The 27,320-nt window shown below is 35.7% G+C and overlaps 1 protein-coding gene across 2 annotated transcripts in view; it reads left to right on the top strand.

The window, feature by feature from the left end:
• The window catches only part of nos1apa (nitric oxide synthase 1 (neuronal) adaptor protein a), a 141,730-nt gene that overhangs the window by 27,721 nt on the left and 86,689 nt on the right, over window positions 1–27,320 (top strand). For both annotated transcript variants that reach the window (XM_048200058.1, XM_048200060.1), the window contains exons 3-4: window positions 16,506–16,598; window positions 19,687–19,745. In XM_048200058.1, the coding sequence (XP_048056015.1) occupies window positions 16,506–16,598; window positions 19,687–19,745 (152 nt within the window). The remainder of the gene's footprint in view (window positions 1–16,505; window positions 16,599–19,686; window positions 19,746–27,320) is intronic.

Here is a 27,320-nt window from a genome sequence, read left to right as displayed (position 1 = left end):
ATGTATTCAATTTAGGCTTAAGATTTAGAAATATTGTGTGGTGTAATTAGTGGAATCTATATATCTTTGTAAGTATTGCACCCTCATGTCATTTCAAACCCATAAGACTTTCATTCTGTGGATATTTTTAATATTCACTCAACATTTTTCTCCATCCATTGAAAGTCCAGATAGCCAATTTTTTTATGCTTCAAAAAAATACAAAAATCTTCTGAAGAGACATGATCTGAAAGAAAAATAAATATTTATATTAAAGGTGCCATTGAACGTTTTTTGATGTAAATGTAATATAAGTCTAAGGTGTCCCCTGAATGTGTCTGTGACGTTTCAGCTCAAAATACCCCATATATTTTTTTTTTATTAACTTTTTTAACTACCTATTTTGAGGCATCATTAAATATGAGCCGATTCATGCTGCGGCCAATTTAAATCTGGCGCTCCCCCGCCCACAGAGCTCGCGCTTGCCTTGAACAGCATAAACAAAGTTCACACAGCTAATATAACCCTCAAAATGGATCTTTACAAAGTGTTTATCATGCATGCTGCATGCATACATCGGATTATGAGAGTATTGTATTTATTTGGATGTTTACATTTGATTCTGAATGAGTTTGAGGCTGTGGTCCGTGGATAACGGCTAATGCTACACTGTTGGAGAGATTTATAAAGAATGAAGTTGTGTTTATGAATTATACAGACTGCAAGTGTTTAATAATGAAAATAACGACAGCTCTCTTGTCTCCGTGAATACAGTAAGAAACGATGGTAACTTTAACCACATTTAACAGTACATTAGCAACATGCTAACGAAACATTTAGAAAGACAGTTTACAAATATCACTAAAAATATCATGTTATCATGGATCATGTCAGTTATTATTGCTCCATCTGCCATTTTTCGCTATTGTTCTTGCTTGCTTACCTAGTCTGTTGATTCAGCTGTACACATCCAGACGTCCTGCCCTTGTGTAATGCCTTGAACATGAGCTGGCATATGCAAATATTGGGGGCGTACACCCCGACTGTTACGTAACAGTCGGTGTTATGTTGAGATTCGCCTGTTCTTCAGAGGTCTTTTAAACAAATGAGATTTATATAAGAAGGAGGAAACAATGGAGTTTGAGACTCACTGTATGTCATTTCCATGTACTGAACTCTTGTTATTCAACTATGCCAAGATAAATTCAATTTTTAATTCTAGGGCACCTTTAAAAATATATATATTTTTTTTTTGTGTGCCAAAAATGAACAAAAGTCTTTTCTGGTTTGGACCGACATAAGGATGAGTAAATGAAGACGGAATTTTGATTTTTTTTTTTTTTTTTTTTTTTGGGTGAACTATACGTTTTAAATTGTCTTGTTTCTAATTATATGTTGTATTGCATTTCTTTTGAAAATTTTGTATGGTTACTTTCCAATTTTCCTGTTGCTGGAGTCAGTGAGCATGTTACTGCACATTCTATTATGGCATGCAAGCAGTTTTGATCAACAAATTCAAGTGAATACACACCTTAGCTTAGAACCTTTTCTGCGTGCATGTACAACTTGTACGTAATCATTTGTGAATGAGGCTCATTTTCACATCCTTATATTTCTCTTACATCTAGCTGTATCCAAGTGGAGTATGAGTGATTGGAGTGGAGGTTAGGCTCCTTCTCAATTACAAACAAATTATCTTGACGGAGTGTTTCTGATGAGGTTTTCAGTCTGCTGTTATTTGCCTGCTATTAACCAAGATTGAAATGTGAAGATTATGTGCATCAAGATTAAACTGTTTGGAGATAAATATTCATTAGCTTTTTTTCTAATTGTTTATTTTTCCCAAGTAAATTAAATTAAGAACCACCTGGTCACCACTTCATTGCACTTTTTTTTTTTTTTTATATATAATTATTTGGGGCTGTAATTCATAAGAATAGCATATAGCATTCACAGCATTTCTCCAATTTGCATCAACTGTGCAATCTATTTGCAATGTGAAATTGCAAAATTTAATATTCAAAGCATCACCTTAAGTCATTTGAATTTCTGTACTCTGCCATGTGTATACGTTGCCAAACCATGTGATGATGGCGCTCGAATGTTACTCTCCTCATCTGCTTATATTTCATATAGAAGTGAAACCTTTTATTTGAACTCTTTTACAGATGTCTGTGCCGACTCTTTACTAAAATATTTAACAAGGCACTTTTATCAGAAATCACTCTCCATCCATTCTAAATGACACCATTTGATGTCAGCACACATAGCCTGGAGTGCTATGTGAAAAAAGTGTCTTTTAGATAAAAGTTCTTTACCTAAAAACTCTGTAATATATTGGTCTCTGGAGAATATTTGTCAAAGGGGAAAGCGATTTGGCTATGACTTTTTTTTTCTTCTTCTTTTAGATGTTTGGCTTCGTTCCATTATTGATTTTTAAATGATGAATAATAACATTATTTTTAGGGTACTCTTCAGTCGTTCAGCAGCAATTTGCACGGATTCTGTCAGGGTTTTTTTTTTTTTTATATATACACTTTCCATGTCATTTAAGTCAGTTGTTAGTTTTATAAACAAAGACTGATAAACACAAACTGTGGCATTTCGTTGTCTAACGGAATATTGACTTTTTTCACTGTCTGTTTGATCCAGGGGTCATTTGGATTTTAGCAGCCAAAGCTTTAACATGAAAGAAAGATTTCATCAAGGATTTTGTCCTGCCTTCATAGTGTTTCCTCTGAGACACTTTTGCTATATCTCTCTTTAAGAGAGATAAGCTTGCGAATGAGGCCGGTCAGCTTCAATAATAAAAACGCCAGTTTCTCTGAACCCAGAGGGAAGGGGAATGCTGTGGTCATCATTTTCATTCCCACAGCAGATCCCTGTGGTTTTCATGGTTTTAAGTGTTGGATTTGATTTCACAGCAGAAATGTGGTGCTGTAGTGTTGAAGGGCCCTTGCTAACTTTATGAATTGCAGTAAGCAGATTGCCAATAGCCATCCAGACTCCAAACTAATAATGGCTGAGGAGACACTCTCAGCCTTTGTGCCAAAGGACAGATTTATCTATCCTGTCTTTTATCACTCAGCAACCATACAGCCATTGTCGCAATACCAATATTTCAATATTTGACAAACACATAGGAGAATTTACTTACTTTACATACTTACAAGGAATAATAGACAGCTGCAAGTTTATTTTGTGACATATGTTGTTCAGTCACTTTTAGACTGTTGTTATAACCAAGATTTTTGAATTTGTTAGATTTATTATTATTAAATAGATGTATTTGGGTCATTGAAGTGACGGGTCATTTTTTTTTTTTGTCCAAAAGCCTTAATAATAAGAAACAAAGATATGAAATCCAAAGTATGTAAGGTAGTACAACTAGATCTCTTTTATTGAATCCAAAAGGTTTTAATTATATTTTGCTACATATAAAGGTATTTTAAAGATTTTGAAGTGTCAAAAGGTAATTCGGTTTATGTATATGTTTTTTATTCTGGCATGATTTTCTAACATCATATATCAACAGTGCAAAATAGGTATTAAAATTATGTGTAGAAGTCGTTGCTTTGTTATGAGAAAGAATGTCTGGAAAAATTAATTTCATTGATGTCATTCGGAGTAAACAATATAAAGGGATCATTTTGGATCAATAACACGGTCAATAACATGTGACAGGATGTGGCATCATTCAGACACCTGCAAAGGACCACATGGTCGTGAAGCAAAGCAACTAACTCTCTTTTAACAATTTGAAAAATTCTTGTTTGTTGTGCCCATACGCATGTCCCAAAACATCAGGTCACTCAGTACAACCGCTATAAAACATGGAAAATGTTGTAATATTTTAAAAACTTGTATTAAATTTAAAACGTTTAATTGTCCTTTTGTTAGCTAGCTAGATAGATTATCAGCCTGTTATCGTCATTCAGTATAACCAAATGTGTCATTTGATAAAACCGAAATTTTGGTTAAACCGAATGACTTTTTTGTTGACAGATTTTGTCCATCTTGTAATAAATGACAAAATCAGTTTTAATTGATTATAAAAACCACATAATCTCATTAACACATTAAAACTTCAAAATTAATTGTCTCCATTATGATTTTTTTTTACACTTTTAAAAAACTTATTCGTCAGTGACCCATATATGCACCAAAAAGTTTACATTTAAGTGATGATAAAATAAATTAATAAATTAATATTCATATATATTTTTAATGCATTACATTTTTAAAATATGATAGAACATTATTGTAGCATAAAATCAGGAAGACAGTTTAGCAAGAAATATGTTGCTAGATTATGGGGTGTATAAAGCTGAAAGTGGGCACTTTACATAAGTGATGCTTTATTACATAGCAATTTTAAAATGCATAACAATACAACCTTATGCATTCTGTCTCCTAAATAACACTTAATCTCTCTTACATTGGAAATTGAAGACACTATATATTCATAGCAGTTTAAAATGAGAAACTCATTCAGCTGAGAGGGCCATCAGAAGGAAAGATGATGGCCATTCTGTTTATATAGATAGCAGATGTAAGAGCAAGGTCAGAGGAAAGTGGTAAATTTTCATAACTTTTAAGGGAGAACGCATTTAAGAGATTATACCCAGAGCAAGATTGTGTTTGTTCTGCACAACCCTGGTCAGAATCTGGTGTACATTACGACTCCCACACAATGAGAAAGCCCTCTGGTTCCCAAGCAGCTTTTAATTGGCTATGCAAAGAAGGGCTGTTATGCTGATCTTAGAGCTTTTTAAACAATAAAGGGATCGGCTTTATTTGGGGGGATTTTATCCAGATGAGTCTTATAACCCCCACTTATGAATTTATTTTGAGAGTGTTGTGAGTGTGAGTATGCTGTGTTGTATGAGATGCAAACCGAAGTCGTGCCCTCAATTTTGTTGCGTTGCTCACTTTCAGTGTATTTTCTGCTTATACTGCTCATCATTGGAATATTGTCATGTCATGCCTGTTTGGATACTGTTGTCCTAGTTATTTTGTTGTTGGTTAGAGTTTGAACTGAATTAATTTATTTGATTCTTTGTTTTTCTGCATTGTTTTCTGAAATTAAGGTTATATTTGCTTAATTTGTTTTTGGATGCACTGATACTTGAATTCTGTCTTTTACTAATATGTAGAGCTGGGTTAAAAATATTGATTTCTCAATTTTCTCACTTTTAATTTGATTAATCGATATTGATTCTTAAATCCCAAGAATCAATCTTTTAGTCTGTTTTCAGTTGATGAATGAACAAAACTTTCTAGCGCTCGTCGCCACCTCTCATCCAATAAATCGCAATAATTGAAATGAAACACAGTCTCAGCTTTCAAATTTTGCCAGTTTTATTCCAAAATTCAAACCGTATACTGCCTTGGCGCTCTTTAAAGTGGCGTGACAGATCACTGTAGTGCCTCAGTTCAAGCATGGTGGCAGCGTGGAGCGCACGTGAACTGATTATCTCTTCCACTTTACTACTAGTTACAGCATGAAATAAACATGAATGTACAACTTACCAAAATCCATATCATGTCTCATGTAATTGTTCAATGAGTGTTTCAACTGGGGAAAGAAAACAGCTCGTAAATGTCACATAATGTTACATTTACCTCAGAAAATCACCATAAATACCATAAATTTGTTGGTCAGCAAGAAAAATGAACATTTTTGAAAAAGGAACATTTTTCTAAATGTATTCATTGTATTTTTACTTGACATGTTCTACAATATTAAAGGTGCCCTAGAATCAAAAATTGAATTTATCATGGCATAGTTGAATGGAAATGACATACAGTGAGTCTCAAACACCATTGTTTCCTCCTTCTTGTGTAAATCTCATTTGTTTAAAAGACCTCCGAAAAACAGGCGAATCTCAACATAACACAAAATGTTACGTAACAGTCGGGATCATTAATATGTACGCCCCCAATATTTGCATATGCCAGCTCATGTTCAAGGCATTACACAAGGGCAGCATCATCAGACTAGGTAAGCAAGCAAGAACAATAGTGAAAAATGGCAGAAGGAGCAATAATAACTGACATGATCCATGATAACATGATATTTTTAGTGATATCTGTAAACTGTCTTTATAAATGTTTCATTAGCATGTTGCTTGTAACGGAGGCGGGACTCAGGTAGGGATCCAAATGCAAAGCTTTATTTACAGTGAGCGTTGTCATACAGGCAGGGTCAAACGGGAGCAAACGGGAACAACAAGGAACAGGCAGAATCGTAGTCAGGGTGCAGGCAATGGTCAGGACAGGCAGCAACGGGTCAACAAGCAGGAAACAGGCAGGAACGGTAACACAGGACAGGCAGACAGGATATAACGCTTGGAAATGCAACACAGGGAAAACAAGACCTAGCAGTGAGGTGATGTGTGTAAGAGTCTTTTATAGTCCTGGTAATGAGCTGCAGCTGGGTGTGGTGATTAGTGATTAGTGTTAAGTGTGTGCAGGTGAGTGGCAGAGAGGATGATGGGAGATGTAGTCCGAGAACTGACAGGAACAGACGGTGATCATGACATTGCTAATGTACTGTTAAATGAGGTTAAAGTTACCATTGTTTGTTACTGTATTCACAGAGACAAGAGAGCGGTCGCTATTTTCATTTTTAAACACTTGCAGTCTGTATAATTCATAAACACAACTTCATTCTTTATAAATCTCTCCAACAGTGTGTAATGTTAGCTTTAGCCACGAAGCATTGCCTCAAACTCATTCGGAATCAAATGTAAACATCCAAATAAATACTATACTCACATGATCCGACGCATGCAGTATGCATGACGAACATCTTGTAAAGATCCATTTGAGGGTTATATTAGCTGTGTGAACTTTTTGTAAATGCAATGTATTATAGAGTCGCAAGCTCAGGGGCGGGGAGTGTGCGATTTAAAGGGGCCGCGTGCTGAATCGGTGCATAGTTAATGATGCCCCAAAATAGGCAGTTAAAAAAATTAATTAAAAAAAATCTATGGAGTATTTTGAGCTGAAACTTCACAGACACATTTAGGGGACACCTTAGACTTATATTACATCTTGTAAAAACTGGTTCTAGAGCACCTTTAAATGTTTGAATTAATCCATGTTTTTATAACAGCCGCCATTTAAATGTTTATATTTCAAACAGTGAGTGGAAACTTTATATTATAAAGTGAAATATTATTATTATTAATTCCTTTTGTGTAGTTTGAATGTAGGTAGCCTATACAAATCAGTTAATTTTAACCTTTAATACTAATAGTAATGTATCAACTTGGGTTCTCTGTATAGTTTACAGCATTAGTTGAGAGATATTGTTTTTTCATGGGAAAATTTGCCATTTACTCTACCTCATACATTACACCAATTAATTTATATCGAAACGGATTGAATCAAAATCAGAATTGAATCGAATTGTAAGCTTATGAATCGAAATCGAATCAAATCGTAAAATTTGTGTTTATACCCAGTCCTACTACTTAGCTGGAAATTATTTTCATGCTAATGCCAATAACTGATAAATAATTACGAAAGGGTCAATCAAGTATGTTGGAGCTCCTGTTTACATTTGATGTGCTCTATGTATGTGCGTTTGTCTTCATGTATATGTAAAAATTGTTTAAATGAATATATTACACAATTAAATATTCATTGTTGGCCGATGCAATTAAAAAAATTTAAAAAAGTGCCAGTATCTCTTATGATACAGAATATAATGTGCATTCCTACTAGTTTTGCTTTCCACAGTTTAACATTTATTGGCCTTGCTATTTGTTTCAAAACCCTCACTCTTGTGTCATTAATATTTTTTCATATTCAGAGTCATGAAATAGTGGGGAACTTGACTTAGTCATACCTCATTATACAGTCATTTCAGTTTCCTGTGGTCTTGGGAGATTCATCTTGTTTTTCTCAGAGAAGTAGTGATTCACAGCACTGCAGTTAAATATCATCTCTGCGTACCTGTCAGAGACTGTTTCTCAGATTTTCCTTGGAAAGGAATGGGTGTGAGAGCTGCAGTTCTTCCTCTTGCTGTTAAGCCACGTATATTCAACTTTTTTTCCACACAGGTTTCTTGAGAGGCTTGTCAGCCTTTTGTTTTCAGCGATGACAGCATGCCAGTTGTCTTAAATTATAATTTAAAGACTGAGGGGTCAAGCTGTATAATTCAATCCTAACTTACAGCACACCAACCTCTGATTTATTTTTCCAGCACAAAACATTGCACATTCAGTCCCATTTAGCTTAGTTTATTTGCACATGATGCTTCTATGTATTTTTTGGCTTGATTAACTAAAGACAGAACCCTCATGATGCCAACATATTTGTGTGTATGTAACAGACTGGCAGTTAGTGTTTGCTTTCAACCCATGTTCATTATGAGACTTGTTTACTCTCAATAATAACATCCCCATCACACAAATACGCACTTACTGCCTGTTCTTTATTTTTCTGTTTACCGCAGTTGACTCACTGCTATATCGAAAGAAATGGTAACGAATGAATAGTTCAGAGGGTACGGAAAGCAGTTTTTTGATGGTTTTAAAGAAAATTTTGGCGCTTTTAAAGAAAATAAATTAAGAGTCAGTAAGAGACTAGTTGGCCATGCTGAGATGAAAATGTAATCAGTGTTAAACTAGAAAATAATAATTAAAAAAAATGTTATAATTGGTGATGGACCGAAAATGTTTTTACTGAAAGTTTTGATGTTTGAACTTTCTGGTGCCTTGTTCTTAGGAGATAAATTAAACCTGTTGTAGTAAAGTTCTTCGTCAACAATCTGCCTCTCGAAATTTCAGCCGAACAAATTTTACATATTGCTACTTTAGCATCCTTTTTGGTCATAATGAAGTGTGTTCACGAAACCGATACTGATGTGGTCAAAACAAGTCAAAAAAGCGCTACTTAAATGCCACTATTCCGGCCATCCAAAACTTTTTTTTGGACAAAATGCATCTTTTTTTTTTTTTCTCTCCTTGTTTCGACAAAATATTTTAGGATGTCAATATCCGTGCATGACAAGTTACAATATTTTCTACAATTAAATAAGCCATTATTTCACCAAAATGTGGCTCTATGGTGTTTACAAAACATTACTTTGTTTGTTTGAGCATTTCAACACAGCAACATTGGGAGCTTGGGGCGGGACTATCTGTTTGCTTGGCCAATAAGAGATGAGGGATGGTGTTGGGGGGAAGCTGTTTGAATATTACTTGGATGATTTAATTTAGTAATGTGTGTTGGGAGAAATTACTCACTTTCAGCTTTAAATTGAAGTCAAGCTTTGTTAATTTTAGAATGTGTGCATGAAGATAATTTTAATACTTAATAACCCTCTGGATTTTTACATATTAGTGCAGTAACTTAATAGCTAGGCCAAATTAATTTCTTTGATTACATTTGGCACAGGCACTGTTCATCTTGTTTTGGATTTGGATTACTTCTTAAACAGCATTTGTTTGGTGATGAAATGTGCAAGATGAAATGAGAGTGAGGTGTTTTCCACCTGGCAATGGTTTAAGAAATGGTCTTATGTTTGTAGGTCACCCTGCCATTGCTTCTGTAATGAAACAAGCTTTTGCCTGTAAGTTACAGCTGTGTCACAAGGCTCTGTTGTACCTCAGCATCATCTTCGTAGGTCTCTGACAGTGGTGAGAGAGAAAAAGAGAAAAGTATGAATGCGAAGAGGCTGTATTCCCCAGTGGGCTTTTATACTGAGAGGCTCTTCACAGCCAGCCTAATTATAATGTTCAGAGTCATTGTGTCATTGTGCCTCCTTCCCCCTTTTTTCATGGAAAAGTAGCTGATGAGCCAGAAGCTAGTGTTTCCTTTTTTTTCTTTTTCTTTTTTCTTTTTTTGAGATCATGGTTTATGTATACATAAACCATGATCGACAGTCCTCTAAAAAATAGGAAACACTAGCTTCTGGCTATAAATTATGTGTTTGAGTTATATTTGTTACATTTATTTTTTCTGTAGGGACCTGGGTATTATAGAGACTGGTGGGTTCTTTTGAGTTGAGCCAGTAAACAGCCTAGCAATCGTTCACAATACCCTAGCAACCACAACATGCCTCTAAAATTGTGGTGTCAACTTTTTTTGTAGCATGGAAAATGTAATGTTTAGTATCATGATATTTATTCTGAAAAGATTCGATGTATCACTTTCTGTTTTTCATTTTGCTTAGAAATGATTGTCTTTTCATTTCAGAGCATAATGAAATTAGGTCTTTTATGACATTCAGAATTGAATCTCTTTCAAAGCCATGAAACTTGGTTTACTCTATACAGATGAAATAAACTGATTTTGTTTCCCATATCTCACTGGAAGTTAATGCTAGACTAAAGGTTGGTTATTCTGGAATAGTATCCCAATCATTTTATCAGAACTCAGCAATTCATCAATTTATTTTCAACAATTTGTTGTCCTTCTGGACATCTTGAGGATATCTTTATTGGTTGCTATGGGAACACCATTCTTGATTGTATCTTGTGTAGCCATGGACACTGAACGAATCTTAATGTTGTTTCAGAGCATGTCCATGTCTTTTGGTATCATGGGAAAAAGGCTTGCTGCCAAAGTCAAAGTTTTTCCTCAGCTGTGGCAGCGAAATGTGGGCGTCGTATATCATCTGGAAATTGATTTTCAGATTAGATTCATGATCTTTTTTTTTTTTTTCTGTCATCTGCGTAAACTTGCAAGACAGATGTGCTTCTCTCCAGCAAGAACTGTCTGATCTGAGACCTTTTTCTCCTCTTGAACCTCTACTTTTTGATAAGCTGCAGAAATTGTCACCAAGATCCTCCATGTCTGATGATTAATGCTGACACATTGTCTGTCCCATTGTGCTTCTCGAGGGCTGTAGATACGGATGGCCCTGTGACTCACTTGCTGTCTAGAATGCAAAACTCTATCAAAAGAGGTGTGGTAAAAGAGCCATGAGAGAGAATGTCGTGACTTCTTTTACCCTGGAAAGTACAGATCACATTGACATTCTATTCTTTCCTTCCAAGAACTGTCAGAATGCCCTTGGTGGAAATGTTGTTATGTAGCCCACTGTCTGATTTAGCCTTTTCCCCACACAATAGCTCAGTTCAAACATCTGTAATATCCTTTAACATCTGTTAGAATGATGGTTAGATATCAAACCTCCAAACAAAATTTCTTCTCCTTGACATTCGGTATGGCTGCAACTAACTATTAATATTATATTTTTATTGGATAATACACAAATTATTTACCTTATATAATACATATACAGTCCTTTACTTAGTGTTACAATTATAAACGGTATAAAAAATTTTTTGCAAGTTTCCCTGAACTTTAGTAGCCTACATTTAAACTGAAAGTAATCATTTCTGCATCAGATTTTGATTCAGAAACTGCTCTGATTTGTCAGACCAGTTCAGACTAGTTGTCAAAAGCACCGACTTCGATACAGTACTGAAATTTTAAAAATGTGACGCTTTGAGCACTGTTGAGCAGATTCTTAAACACCTGATTGGCCATTGTGTTCACGCACTCATCAGATATTTCTGTGATTTGGCTACAATTATCAATGCACGGGAGCATTTGAAAGCACACTGAAGTGTTTGAATTTGAAAGTGGGAATGTTTGAAAACTACTTTGAAAGTTGGAGTGTTTGCTTTCAAACGCTCCCGTGTGTATCTGTGTAAATGTTCCGTGAAGAGTGTCATTGATGTCTATTTACAACCTGTTTTTGAAGCCTTGATTATTGTAGCCAATCACAGACATATCTGATGAGTGCGTGAACACAGTGGCCAATCAGAGGTGTTTACGAATCTGCTCAACAGCGCTCTGTCATGTTTTTAAAATTTAAGTACCGACTTTGTACCGGTTGCAACTTTTGACAGCACTAGTTTAGACCAGTAACACCTTAGTTTGTGAGTCGTTTTGAACGAGTCATTGAAAGAATCGGCTCTAAGCTGTCATCAAACTGATGGTGCTGTAAAATATGATTCCTTTTGTCCTGCCGTCGTAGATTTTTGCTCTTTCATGAAACATTACCTGAATGAATTAAAAAAAAAAAAAAATCTATGTAAATTGCTTATTAAAGGATTAGTCCACTTTTAAATAAGATAATGCAAGATGAGCATTTCTGGTTAAAATGTATAATTTTTTTTTTTTTTTTTTTTTTTTAGAAAATGAGTGATTGTTTCTCTAGATAAGACCATTATTTCTCGTCTGGGATTGTGTAGAACAATTTGAAGCTGCAGTGAAACTAATTTTGACCTTCAACTGTTTGGTGCTCATTGAAGTCCACTATATGGGGGGAAAAAAAAGCCTGGAATGTTTTCATCAAAAACTTTAATTTCTTTTCGACTGAAGACAGAAAGACATGGACATCTTGGATGGCATGGGGGTGAGTAAATTATCAGTAAAAGTTTATTTAAAAGTGGACTAATCCTTTAATTTGAGTGCAACAATTGATGTACAAATGGATTTATGACTGCAGGTTGCATACTTCTGAGGGGTGCTGCATCAGTTAAGCAATGTCAATTTTTGGAAATGTCAATTTCCAAACTTTCTCCAGACGTGTTGCATCTGCAGTGCAAAAACCCAACTAATCAATTATGAAATTCAGTATTGAATTTTTCATGATCAAATTGGATTGATTAGTTAATGCATCCTTATTTTCATTCTTACCCACCCACCTCCATGATCAGACTATCAAGTCTGCTGTGTAAGTAATGTCGCCTTGGGACAAGACAAAATAAAGTGCCAGAGGATGATGGATCACCCTACCTCATGGGTGGTTCAATAATCAACCCATAATCTTACATGTTAAGATTGAATGTATCGGTAGGATTAGGAAGTCATTGCACCAGTATGTGCATGTAGCTGTCATGAGTGACCCAGGATTTGATTTGTAGATTGCTGGCATAGAGCGATGTAACCCACTGAAATCTCCTGCTCCCAGGAGAGTTACTAAAATCCTAATCTAGCCTCAACAGCATGTGAATGTCACTTTGTTGAAAGATGCCATTTCTCAAAGGTGACCAATGTAAGATATTGTGAATGCTGTTGCAATGAGCAAAACGAGCTTGACATTTTAAAGGTGCGCTGTAGATCAAATGAATGGCTTCTGCTCTGTTACTTGTGCACTATTATAGCTGAGCAATGGTGTCCTTGCTGTCTGTGAAGTTTATAATAGATAATGGCAATTATTATCCCTTAATTTTTATAGCAGAATCAATGTAACTTTTAGGATCCAATGGGATTTGTAGATATGGTGCCTGCCATATTTTTTGTAAAGAGCGGACATAGTAGTCGTCAGATACAAGGTTTTATGCAGTCCAGAGCTAAAGCTATAAACCATATTGAATATCAGCTGCTTGAGTCACTTTTTGTCTAAAGAATAATATGATGTCAGGAAGAATACAGTGGTTACAGGGTGATGTTTTTGCAGCAGATTCCATGAGTTGAACATAACCTGTATTTCAGTGAGTATTTTGAGACTATTCATTAAAGGAGTTAGTTGTCTGTTCTATTCATTCCAAGATCCAGACCAGTGTTTCTTCCCAGATATACACTACTGTTCATAAGTTTGGGGGTAAAATCATTTAATTAAAACTTTTGAATGATAGTGTATGGTACAGCACATCATTGTTCCCACAGTCATTGGTTGGTTGAATGATTCCTTTGTGAGCGATGTTTAAAAAGTAATCACAATTGACTGGAAACTGTATCTTCACCAACATAACTGTAACTACATGTCTTATGAACATTATTCAAATCATAATTATTACAGAAGTTTTGGCACAAGTCACTGATAAACTTGCGCAGTTTGATTGATAGCTCCAGCGATTGCAAAGGGAGCGTTCTTTGAACGCTTTCTATTTATAATTTAATCACAGTTTAAATCACAGATTATTTTCATCATACTAAGAGAAACAATGTGAAGTTGACCAGGGCTTGGTAATATTAAAAACAAGAAAGTTTTCAGTTCTGAAACTTACAGGATATTCTTGTAGTATGATGACCTCTTGTATATCAAAAGCTCAAGGAAAATTTGATTTCTCAGTTCATGACCCTTTTTAAAAGAACCGTTTCATGAATCAGACTAAACTGGTGGTGCTTGTTTTTGCATATCTTTTATAGTTTCAGGATTTGTTTATTTTTAATACATAGTCTTTTGGTCTCATCACATTCAATGCAACTTATATTTGCTAAAGGTCTCTCAGTGATTCAGTGCAGGAATAATGTTTTATCTCATTATGTATGATATAGATTGTTTTCTCAGTTGGCCTTGTAAAACATTTTAGGTTTGGCTATAAAATCAAGCTGAAAGCACAGTTAGTTTTCTGGTCTGATTGTTTAAACTTTGCTGTGACCTTGCAGGTTCAGCTCAGAGAGGAATTCAAGATAAGCTCAATGCTCTTCATTGTTTGACTCGGGTCTCAACTTCGTTCTGATTTCACCATTTGATGTAAAGTTTTGCCAGGCCTGTGTTGTGCATCTTGAGCAAATCCCATGATGATGTGCCTGTGTACACCGTTCATTACTATTTAGTAGTACACAAAATAATTTTCATGTAAATATTGCAGATTTAAACTCTCCATCATTCACAATTATTCATTACTTTTTGTATGTATTTCTACTGAAAAAGAATCACAGAACTTGTTTTAGATTATATGTTTTTACTTTGTGGTTTAATCTTTAATTCATACATATCTACAGACAGCAGTGTCTGTATCTTTTTTAACCCCAGCGTCTCAATACTAGATGAAATTCCACTCAGCACCTGCTGAGAGACAAGAAATGGGGTCCAGGTGGCTGAAAGAAACTCAATTAAAATGAGACAAACAGGAAGGCGTTACAGCAGAGAGGGGCTAGAAATGGAAAAGAGTGGTAAACGTGCTTTCACCTGGTAGGTGCACGTGACAGCTTGCTTATTAGTGATTTTTCACTTTAGTTTTTCATTTTGTTTAACATACTTTGCTATAAACCATACTGAATGATGTTTGGCTATCCATTGTATAATAAAGACCATTAAGTAAGACGGAAAGAGAACTACAGTAACTCTGAAAACCTTTCCCCCCTCAGCAGCTACTTATTTACTGCTAATAATTTCTCTCTCTCTCTTGCTTGCTACATGTTTTAATGAATCATTTCATATTTAATATGACTGCATGCTATATTGAATAATTATAATATTGTCAATATCCTATTGCTGTTATAATTACATTTTAAATTGTATTTAAATTAACATTGTGAATGTCAGTTTTCTGAAGACTGTGGCAATAGGACTGAGTATTTGAGTAGAGACATTATAATAGCATCTATTATTTTATACTGTATAAATGCTGACAGGTGAGAAGTTTAATTAATTTCAAACTACTGGTTTCAATGAATTTGATTCAAACCCTGCTTCAAAATCTTATTTGCATCCTTAATCAATAAATAAATAAATGAAAGATGGGATGTCATGTGGTATTTTACATGATTTTAATTGCGGCTGTATGTGTATATTTATATTAGATGATTTCAATTGCGGCTTTATGTGTATATTATATTAGATAACTTTTTGGGGTTTTTTTTACACTGAATTTTGCATCTTGGTTTAAAATTTTTGCATCTTTGTGATCTTGAGCGGTTGTGGTTTGTTGTGGTTTGTCAAAACAGCCCAAAAATGGGTCATAGAATCCACTTTTTCTTTCATATGCTTGTCTGAAAGCCGGAAGACACATAAGAAGCAAACTTTCTCCTCATTTACTTATTATCTAACATTAGCTAGTGAATAAACAAGATGCAGAGTAGCTAGAGGACTACTCTGCTATATTTTCTTGACTGTGTAAAAATTTTGGCATGTTTGAAGGATGTTAGGCTTGACATTAAATGTAATATAAACTCCAAATAAACTTTCCCAGTGGTCTTACTCTTAACCAACTTAGTCTACTTTCTAACCATATTGTGTGTATATTTATTTACTGCTCATGAGTAGGAATGAAAAATGAGAACATGCTGCTCTTCATACTGTCCCTGCAGAGACTCTTGTTTACTTGTGTAAGTGTGTTTGCTCACAGTTGTTTGTAGTACCAACACCCACATCCATACATGTCTAAGCAGGCTAATGCCTCTTTGAATAGTGGAAGAGCACTGGAGCCTGCATACATCACAAAGTAAACTCAGAGCTGAGAAACCCATTTACTAGAGAACTTGATTCAACCCAGATGCACTTCAAAGGCTTTGCTGTTCTCTTTCTAATTTCCACACTGTTGATAAGCACTTGGCTCATTTAAAAGTTTCAATCTTGCATTTCAATTGTCAAAATGTTAATGGCAATTGAGCCCGTTCTCTACAAGGACATATTTGCCAATAAAAAAGGGTGAAGTTATTGATGTTTGCAAAGGACAGACCACATTATTTCTATTTAAACAGAGTTTCTGATTGAATTTAATTCCTGGAAGGCTCCTTGGGTGTCCTGGAAGGGTGGAAAATTAATTGCTCTGTATTGATATTTCTTCCCATAATGATCTCTATCTCTCCTCTCCTCTTTACAGTATGAATTTAAAGTGAAGAATATCAAAAAGAAGAAAGTCAACATTATCGTGTCCGTGGACGGGGTGAAAGTAGCGCTGCGGAAAAAGAAAAAGGTAAGTTTCTGTTAATTTATTAGTTATAATATGCATAATTTAGGTTTAAAGGGTTAGGATATATTCATTAATTCATTCATATATATATGGGATGTAGTAAGGGTAGGGTTTTTTTTTTTTGAGTGTGTGGATTAAGTGATGTGTAAGATGATTGTTGCAAACATGGAAAATATACTGTGATGCAAGAAAAATTTCAGACATGTTCTGACAATAAAGTAATATCATATATCATATATATATATATATATAGATAGATATAGATATATAGATAGATATAGATATAGATATAGATAGATATTTATATTTATTTTAGATATATAATTTATTCATTTATTCGTTCATTTTAATTATTTCTTACACAGTGGTATAGTGACAATTAACAACAACACAAAGATACTACAAATCTAAATCTATAATTCAGTTATTAGACAAATACTTTTGCTATACAAAGTATATTGTTTGCAATACTTTTAACTGAATGTTAAAGGCACAATATGTAAGATTTTTGGATTAAAACATCCAAAAAACACTAGAACAGTATTGTATATTTTGTTGACTTATATACTTAAATTCTCCAAAATGTTTCCAAGAATGTTTAAATCCTAGAGAAATAAGCAATTTCCGTGTCTGTGCGTCGCCTATCAATGACATCATACCTGCATTACCCTCTGTTTATTTTGTAGAAACCATGGAAACACCAAAGACGCATTAATATATATTATACATTTTATTAGACAAAGGAACAATTGCTTGGATACATTTATAGATAGAAAACGAATCATTGTGAAGGGTGAGGTGCATGAAATGCTCCAAGATGCTATTTTCTTGAGATGTTCGAGGCTATGGAGTCTTTGCAATGATCTATAATTGTTTTTTTAGAATGAAATAGTGTGCTGTAAATTGTGTTATTGGGCTGTATAGTACAAACCCAATTCCAAAAAAGTTGGGACACTGTACGAATAAAAACAGAATGCAATGATGTGGAAGTTTCTAATTTCAATATTTTATTCAGAATACAACATAGATGACATATCAAATGTTTAAACTGAGAAAATGTATCATTTTAAGGGAAAAATAAGTTGATTTTAAATTTCATGGCATCAACACATCTCAAAAAAGTTGGGCCAAGGCCATGTTTACCACTGTGTGGCATCCCCTCTTCATTTTATAACAGTCTGCAAACGTCTGGGGACTGAGGAGACAAGTTGCTCAAGTTTAGGATTAGGAATGTTGTCCCATTCTTGTCTAATACAGGCTTCTAGTTGCTCAACTGTTTTAGGTCTTCTTTGTCGCATCTTCCTCTTTATGATGCGCCAAATGTTTTCTATGGGTAAAAGATCTGGACTGCAGGCTGGCCATTTCAGTACCCGGATCCTCCTCCTACGCAGCCATGATGTTGTAATTGATGCAGTATGTGGTCCGGCATCATGTTGAAAAATGCAAGGTCTTCCCTGAAAGAGACGACGTCTGGATGGGAGCATATGTTGTTCTAGAACTTGGATATACCTTTCAGCATTGATGGTGCCTTTCCAGATGTGTAAGCTGCCCATGCCACACGCACTCATGCAACCCCATACCATCAGAGATGCAGGCTTCTGAACTGAGCGCTGATAACAACTTGAGTTGTCCTTGTCCACTTTAGTCCGGATGACATGGCGTCCCAGTTTTCAAAAAGAACTTCAAATTTTGATTCGTCTGACCACAGAACAGTTTTCCACTTTGCCACAGTCCATTTTAAATTAGCCTTGGTCCAGAGAAAATGTCTGCACTTCTGGATCATGTTTAGATATGGCTTCTTTTTTGACCTATAGAGTTTTAGCCGGCAACGGCGAATGGCACGGTGGATTGTGTTCACCGACAATGTTTTCTGGAAGTATTCCGGAGCCCATGTTGTGATTTCCATTACAGTAGCATTCCTGTATGTGATGCAGTGCTGTCTAAGGGCCCGAAGATCACGGACATCCAGTATGGTTTTCCGGCCTTGACCCTTACGCACAGAGATTGTTCCGGATTCTCTGAATCTTTGGATGATATTATGTACTGTAGATGATGATAACTTCAAAGTCTTTGCAATTTTTCTCTGAGAAACTCCTTTCTGATATTGCTCCACTATTTTTCGCCGCAGCATTGGGGGAATTGGTGATCCTCTGCCCATCTTAACTTCTGAGACACTGCCACTCTGAGAGGCTCTTTTTATACCCAATCATGTTGCCAATTGACCTAATAAGTTGCAAATTAGTCCTCCAGCTGTTCCTTATATGTACATTTAACTTTTCCTGCCTCTTATTTCTACCTGTCCCAACTTTTTTGGAATGTGTAGCTCTCATGAAATCCAAAATGAGCCAATATTTGGCATGACATTTCAAAATGTCTCACTTTCAACATTTGATATGTTATCTATATTCTATTGTGAATAAAATATAAGTTTATGAGATTTGTAAATTATTGCATTAATTTTGTATTCACAATTTGTACAGTGTCCCAACTTTTTTGGAATCGGGTTTGTAGAAATGCAAGTGTTAACTTCCAATGTGAACATATTACATAACACATCCAGAGGCAACTTTACTCAATGTCAGGTTGCTATGGGTGGATTGCTTAGATTCTACCTCCTTTTTTAACCTCCTTTTTTAGTAACAATAACTTTCTGCAGGTCATAATTTAGATGGGTATGAAGGTAGCAATCTCATATAAGATTCAAGCATCTTTAAGCTTAAAGACTGAGGGTTTGATCCTGGAGTTTTTGAGATGAGAATAACACGCTTAACAGTCCTGCTCTGCTGTGTTCACCCTTTGGCAAGACATTTTGCCTTAAGCTGGTTTCCGGGATGGTTTTGTCCTTTAGCAAGATGCTTAGCTCAAAGATAATGGGTACAGTCAGTCCCTGCAATTTCTGCATCTTAAATTGCCTTGTGCTGTTCATTTAAACATAAAGTATTGATTTGCACAGGTGCTTTATCTCTTGGTTTAATTTAGAGCTGGAACTTAAACGAGAAAATTGATAGAGCAGGTTTCTGCCTTGGATATATTATCATATATTAAAGCCTGGCTTGTGGTGTACTGAAATGATCACTTTGATTTCCTGCAGAAAAAAGAATGGACCTGGGATGAAAGCAAGATGATGGTGATGCAAGACCCAATATACAGGTGCGGAGCTTCATAAAATATCTCTTTCATTTTAACAGCATCCACCACTTGACCAATGTAGCTGTCAGTCCAGAGAGTAAGTGAGTAATACCTTGTGTCAGCTCTCAATTGGAGCTGAAAGGAGAAAAAAAATGATTGCCATGTTTACCCTTAAACTGTGCTCCTAAATAAATCACCTTCACAATCACAATGGCAGTGTTTGCAAAGTCACTGTTTAAGATTGACAACCATTTTACTATCAAGTGTGACTCTCAGATTGTCTATACAACAGACTGTTATGATCAAATTATGTCTAAATGGATGGGTAACCGAAGTCAGTCTCCTTTTCTCTAACTTGAGAGTAATGCCCATATTAATAGTAGAGATGTTTGGCTGTTTTTGCATTATTATTATTATTATTATTATTATTATTATTATTATTATTATTATTATTATTATTATTATTATTATTGTTTTAATTGTTTATTGAAGTACAGATCTATGTCAGATGGATGTTTTTGACTATTCCCCCATCACCAACCCCAACCCCCTCTCATAACCTGAGAGAGTTGAAAGCTTTAACTCTAGACATAGACCACAAGAAAATAACCCACAAAGCAAGCCAAACTCTCTCACTAAATTTAATTGTCACTACTGTTAATATACTGTAAGTGAGTCACTTTAGCTACAAAATGTTCTTGTCACTCTCTTTCGTGACTGAATTGTTTAAGCACTCCTAACAGGGCTGAAAATAGTTTTTTGCTCCTGTGTGAATTTAGCCAATGGGATTTTTCTTTTACTAATGTTTTTTTTTTTCTTCATTTAATTCAAACTGGTTTGCAAAAACCTGTCACATTGCACTGGTGCATCATTCTTAAAGTCTGTAGTTACCATTGGCATTTCTCCACATGATGAGACTTGCTGTAACTGGCTCTCAAATGTCACACACTGTTAATGTGCTACATTTGAGTTAATAATAAAAGAAGTCAAATAAAGAACCAAATGACACGTGTAGTCGGAGCGGCATACAGTATGTGACTCTGCTTCATAGGATTGTGAAAAAGGCTTTAGTTACTGACCAGAACAATTAAATAAATGAGACTGATAGATTTAATTGCACTCTGTTTCATTTAAGTAATTAGACAGTGGGAGGCTCAATTAACACCAGATTAGTATTTTGATTATGCAAATTTGGACATCCTGTGTTTTGCAGATTGGAAAAATCAATGTACGCAGCCTTATAAGTATATATGTTGGAGTTACTCAAGGAGAATCTAAGTGAATTTGCAGAGCAGATCAGTGTGTGTACTGTTTGCTGTCTATGTCTGTCAAAGCCTGGATAATGAGATGTTGTGGTTAGATTTCAAATCTCTGGATTAGTCAAAAGAAAGCAGCGGTCTGAACCCTTGTGGTGACTGTCATGCTGTTGGGACTGCAGACAAGGTCATTGTTACCTTACAGCCATTTCACACACAGCCACTGACTGTGTTCCTCTAAGCTTTGCCGAGGAGAATGCAGGACCCAATTTACCAGTCGCTGACAGACTTAATGAAAAATGAGAGGACTACCACGCTATGTCATCAGTATTAATCTTCACTTGCACTTACGCCCTGATACTAAGCACCAGGATGATCCAGAGCTGCCAGGGAACTACTGCATTGTCACAAAAACATCTACCAGTGATAACTGCAGGACAGTCTTCTAAGGCTTAAAGTAAAAAAGTGACAGGGAACATGTTATAAAGCTCTAAACAGCATCAAACCCTGCTGGTTCATAATCCATGACCTGATAGCCGAGATTCAATCTTTTCCTTGTATCCACAATAGCAGCCACCTGGAATACGAGTATTTTATCTAGGATTCAGTTGTTCCATGTGACTCAAGGGCATTCAGTGAAATACGGTCGGGTTGGTGTGATTGTAAATGGCTTAGATGTACAGAGTATAAAGAAATCATTTTGCTCTGGTTCTTTCATGAGTTTGTCTTTGGATTGGGAGCAATATGAGAAATTGATGATTTACAAGCAGCTATGGAAGTATAGGCTACTAATGAAAGAAGTTTTTAATAGCCACAAAGAATTTTGAGTTTTTTGCATGTGTTGGGTATGTAGTTTAAGATCTTTGTATACTGTCTGTAAGTAGTGAATATTTCCATTTAAAACTTTTTAGACAATTTTTTATAAATAAATACTCACCAGGTGTCCCCTGAATGTGTCTGTGAAGTTTCAGCTCAAAATACCCCATAGACTTTTTTTTAATTAATTTTTTTAACTGCCTATTTTGGGGCATCATTAGAAATGCGTCGATTCAGGCTGCGCGACCCCTTTAAATCTCTCGCTCCCTGCCCTCCCGAGCTCTCGACTATAAGTGCAGTTATACAGTGCATAAACAAAGTTCACACAGCTAATATAACCCTCAAATGGATCTTTACAAGATGTTCGTCATTCATGCTGCATGCATGGATCGATTCCTGTGAGTATAGTATTTATTTGGATGTTTACATTTGATTCTGAATGAGTTTGAGGCTGTGCTCCATGGCTAAAGCTAACAGTACACACTGTTGGAGAGATTTATAAAGAATGAAGTTTTGTTTATGAATTATACAGACTGCAAGTGTTTAAAAATGAAAATAGAGACGGCTCTTGACTCCGTGAATACAGTAAGAAACGATGGTAACTTTAACCACATTTAACAGTACATTAGCAACATGCTAACGAAACATTTAGAAAGACAATTTACAAATATTCAATTCAATTCAATTCAAATTTATTTGTATAGCGCTTTTCACGATACATATCATTTCAAAGCAGCTTTACAGAAAATGGATGTCAACATTACAATTTAAAGAATGTAGTTAGCAAATAATATACTTTAGGTAATTAATTACAATCACTGTTAGCAGTTTAACTGAAGGTAGAAGCAAAGAGCTCCTGGAAAATGAATTACATTAACAATAAATTAGGATATAGAGATTGTGCAATGTGAATGTTGATCCAGATGATTGCGTCTTCTGAAGTCCTCGCAGGAGCTGGCGCCGTCTCTTCACAGGTGATGGTCGTCTGAGGTCTTCTTAAGAGGCTGGATCCAAACTGAAGCTGAAGTCCTCTCTAGTCACCTCAGGGCGGGTGTCCCGAAGTAAAACAGAAAAGCAAAAGGAGAATAATTAGCGTAGCTGCTGTTCATAACTTTAACTTTAAACTGGGTGAGCGAGTCTGAGCTCCTAACATTATCAGGAAGGCTATTCCAGAGTTTAGGAGCCAAATGTGAAAACGCTCTCCCTCCTTTAGTGGACTTAGCTATCCTAGGTACAACCAGAAGTCCAGAGTTTTGTGACCTTAGAGAGCGGGAAGGATTGTAGGGCGATAGAATATCCGTTAAGTACACAGGAGCTAAACCATTTAGAGCCTTATAGGTCATTATCAATACTTTATAATCGATACGGAACTTAATAGGTAACCAGTGTAGAGATGATAAGATTGGTGTTATATGATCATATTTAAATATCACTAAAAATATAATGTAATCATGGATCATGTCAGTTATTATTGCTCCTTCTGCCATTTTTCGCTATTGTTCTTGCTTGCTTACCTTGTCTGTTGATTCAGCTGTGCACAGATCCAGACGTTAATACTGGCTGCCCTTGTCTAATGCCTTGAACATGGGCTGGCATATGCAAATATAGGGGGGGGGGGAATTAATGATCCCGACTGTTACGTAACGTTGTTATGTTGAGATTCGCCATGTTTTCCGGAGGTCTTTTAAACATTTACATAAGAAGGAGGCAGCAATGGAGTTTCAAACTCAATGTATGTCTTCTCCATGTATTGAACTCTTGTTATTCAACTATGCCAAGGTAAATTCAATTTTTGATTCTAGGGCAACTTTAATATTCAGATTTTCTTAGTATTTCTTTAAATACTTTTTATTGTGTGTTTGTATGTATACATATTTGCATATGTATAAATGTTTTGGGTCAGTAATTTTTTTTTTTTTTAAAGGGGTGGTTGATTATGATTTCACTTTTTTAACTTTAGTTAGTGTATAATGTTGCTGTTTGAGCATAAACAATGTTTGCAAAGTTACGACGCTCAAAGTTCAATGCAAAGGGAGATATTTTTAAAGTATTCTCTGTTTAAAGACTATAACAAGCAGCTGGTAGGGACTACAATGAGCTTCTTCCCGGGTTAGTGACCTCACTAACCCTAAAATTTACATAAACCCTGCCCCCGAGAACATGCAACAAAGGGGGTGAGGCCATGCTGGGCTGCTTTAGAGAAGATGAAGAGTTGTTGTAGTATAGTGTTGTTGTTGCCATGCCGTCGTTTTACACTGGATTGCTTCACAAACAAGGGTCAATTCAACGCTTGATTTGCACAAAAGATTAACATGACTTCACATGCTACTCAATGAGTTGAATCAACTCCACAGCAACTACATAAATTTATCCACTAACCATTCAGAAATGTCCAGTTGCATTCTAAATGTTGTAACTTTTTCCTGAGTCTCTCCATCGGTGTCCGACTCCAGTTTGAACAATGTAAGGCTGAACACCGTTACTGACAATCGTCACTTTGGCTGTGTGAGATTCTCCAGCTTTGTTGCTGTTCAGCAACGAAGCACGAACTGTTAAAGCTCCGCCCAGTTCTGAAATATGGGCCAGGAGCAGCAGCTCATTTGCATTTAAAGGGACACACATAACAGCGTGTTTTTGCTCACAACCAAATAGGGGAAAATTTGACAAGCACTAATAACTGATCTGTGGGGTATTTTGAGCTGGAACTTCACAAACACATTCTGGGGACACCAGAGACTTGCAGTATATTACATCTTGTAAAAGGGGCATTTCAGGTCCCCTTTAAAGAAAATACAGTCAATCAGGACACATTAAATTGAGCAAAAGTATTTTCAGTGATAAAACTTATTCAAGTCAAATTGGGCTACATTTTGGTCGCACATTTTTATTTATTTTTTATCTTTATTATTAATGCATACCAGCTTCTTACAGTGCGACTTAAATGTTATATCCGTTTCAAAATCATATACTTTTTGCTGCTGCATTCACATACTTTGGTGATGAAACAATACCATAAGTAAACTTTAGTATTGAAAAGTGTGCTAACTACTGAGCAGATGTTCAATATCAGTCTTGAATATTAAGGCATGCAATCATTTTGTTCATCAAATTTTCATCTTTCCTGGATCACAGTGTTGGGATCAGTCCAAAGCAGTAGCCAACATATACATCAGCACTGCTGCAAAAGCCCCAGAATGCTTCATCTCCCAGGCATCAGCGTCTCCCAGTGCAGCGTCCCCATTAGAATATGAAAAGCTTTCTCAGTCGTCCTTGCTCAAGGGTATGTGTGTGAGCACATGTGTGTTTGTTTCTGTTTGTGTGTTGAGGGCACACAAACCATTAGTGGTGTTTTTTTTTTTTTTTTTTATGAATACACTCCCATTAGCGTTGGAGTATCCACTGCAAGAAGCCGATATTACATGACTCCATGATTAAAACTAACTCAATCATGATGGATATCTCTGGGCATCTTCATGTTTATGCAAGTTTTCCAGACGTGACATTACTCCCAAATTCATCTCTCTCGTACTGCAGATCGCCCGTACTCTCTCTTATTGTGTAAAAATATTTTATTTTGGGAGATGTTTGGTGGTATAGATGTGATCATTCATCCAGATCCTCAATTTCTCTTTACCAGCATCATCAGTGAAATACTTCACACAATCCCAGTAAGAGGCGGAATACATTACAGTATGTACTAGGCGAAAAGCACGTAATCTCAGGATGATAAATAATGAGTTGCTGGCTTTTGTACCTACAGGCACTGATCAATGTGTTTATGAGTCTACCGCATTGAATTGTACACCTAATCCATATAGTATGTGTGGCTGATTGACGTCTGAAAGAATAGACCAGCATGTGAATCAAGCCACCCATCTTAATTGTAAATCTGATCAGAACAACACAGGGACTACATTGACTGTTTGTATAGCAAACCTGCAAGGCTGCAATGATAGCTGACTGCCAGTGGCAGGTTTTAATATTTCCTGGTGCATTGAAGAGCTGAATTCAAATGTAACTTTCAGTTTACCTTACTGTAGAATGAGAGGACTTTATATGATGTCAAGATTTGAGTCCTAAATGCATTTCTTGGGAATGTTTGTTGTCAGAAGGAAATTTCATATTTTGCTCTATGTACAATTTAAATGTACAATATCTAAAAATTTTGGATTAAAATGTCCAAAAACCACTAGAACAATGTTATATATTTTGTTTACTTGTGGACTTATCCCAAATGTTTCCAAGAATGTTTAAATCCAGAGAAATAAACAATTTTAACAAGGACACGGACCATGTCCGTGCGTCGCCTATCAATAACGTCATACCCGCATTATCCTCGATTTTATTTTGTAGAAACCTTGGAAACACCAAAGACACTTTAATATTTTATGTTTTATTAGACAGGTGAGCAACTGTTTGGATACATTCATCGACAGAAAACGAATCATTGTTATATAGCTCAACACAGTAAGTCTTATTGTTTAAATCTAGTTTTCTTGATTTACAGCTAGTAAAGCATGTGTTTACAGCGTGTTTTACCATGCCTAATATCGATCTAGCTTATTGCAGTGTGCAACAAGTGTCTCATAGCAGCTGTCGAGCGAGTAGCATTATAACAACTTTCAACACACAAATGTATCTAATATGATAAAAAAGCGCTGCGTTACCCCACATACTCATGACCGGAAGAAGCGGAAGTGGTCGTCTGCGGCATAATAAAAGAGCCACTGCTCTTGAGCCGTGTCGTGTGTCGTGCTTGTCTCTCATTAGTAATCGCTCCAGTGGCCTCATTCCTCTCCAACGGTTTTTAGCCACGCCCTGCTTCATTCAGTAATGTTAATAAATCTTTAATACATTAGCTCATCCATGAATATGATTTCTGCCCGAGTCTTGTCAGATTCTTTTCCACCGGCTGTAGACGTGAAGACAACACCTCCCATGATTCTGCGTCTTGAAAGTATGACCAATATAAGAATTTTCACTGGAAAATATCAACTGAGGATAATTTTTAACCAAAAAAAGTTACCGACTGCAGCTTTAAGGATTCTTTAAGGAATAGAAAGTTCAAAAACAGCATTTATTTGAAATTGTTTCGTATCATTATAAATGTATTTACTGTCACTTTTAAATGTAATGTATCCTTGCTGAATAAAAGTATTCATTCTATTTTTTATATAATTATTATTATTGTATTTTTGAAAGTTAATGATGAGTGTTGACTTTATGCAAGTACATATCCTTGTGATTCAGACCACCTAGTTGTGAGTGTTAAAAACTATTTTTCTCTGATCTGTGTTGTGGAATTTAGGAATAATCCAATTTGCTTAAAGGTAATATGCTTCAAGCGATTTCGAAGAATGAATGTGATGTCATTTTGAACAAAATCAGGCCAAAACAAACTTAATTTGTAATTTTTTTGGGGTTGCCAAAGAAAACTTTCCAGAAAAGTTTGCTTCAGCTGGTAAACACCTTTGTACTACCATTGGTCCCTGGTGATTATGTAATAGGTAAGTATGTGTGGAGG

Source organism: Megalobrama amblycephala, linkage group LG8 (genome assembly GCF_018812025.1).
Source record: "Megalobrama amblycephala isolate DHTTF-2021 linkage group LG8, ASM1881202v1, whole genome shotgun sequence".
Taxonomy (NCBI): Eukaryota; Metazoa; Chordata; class Actinopteri; order Cypriniformes; family Xenocyprididae; genus Megalobrama; species Megalobrama amblycephala.
Note: the sequence above shows the minus strand (reverse complement) of the source record. Positions and strands in the feature narration are given on the sequence as shown.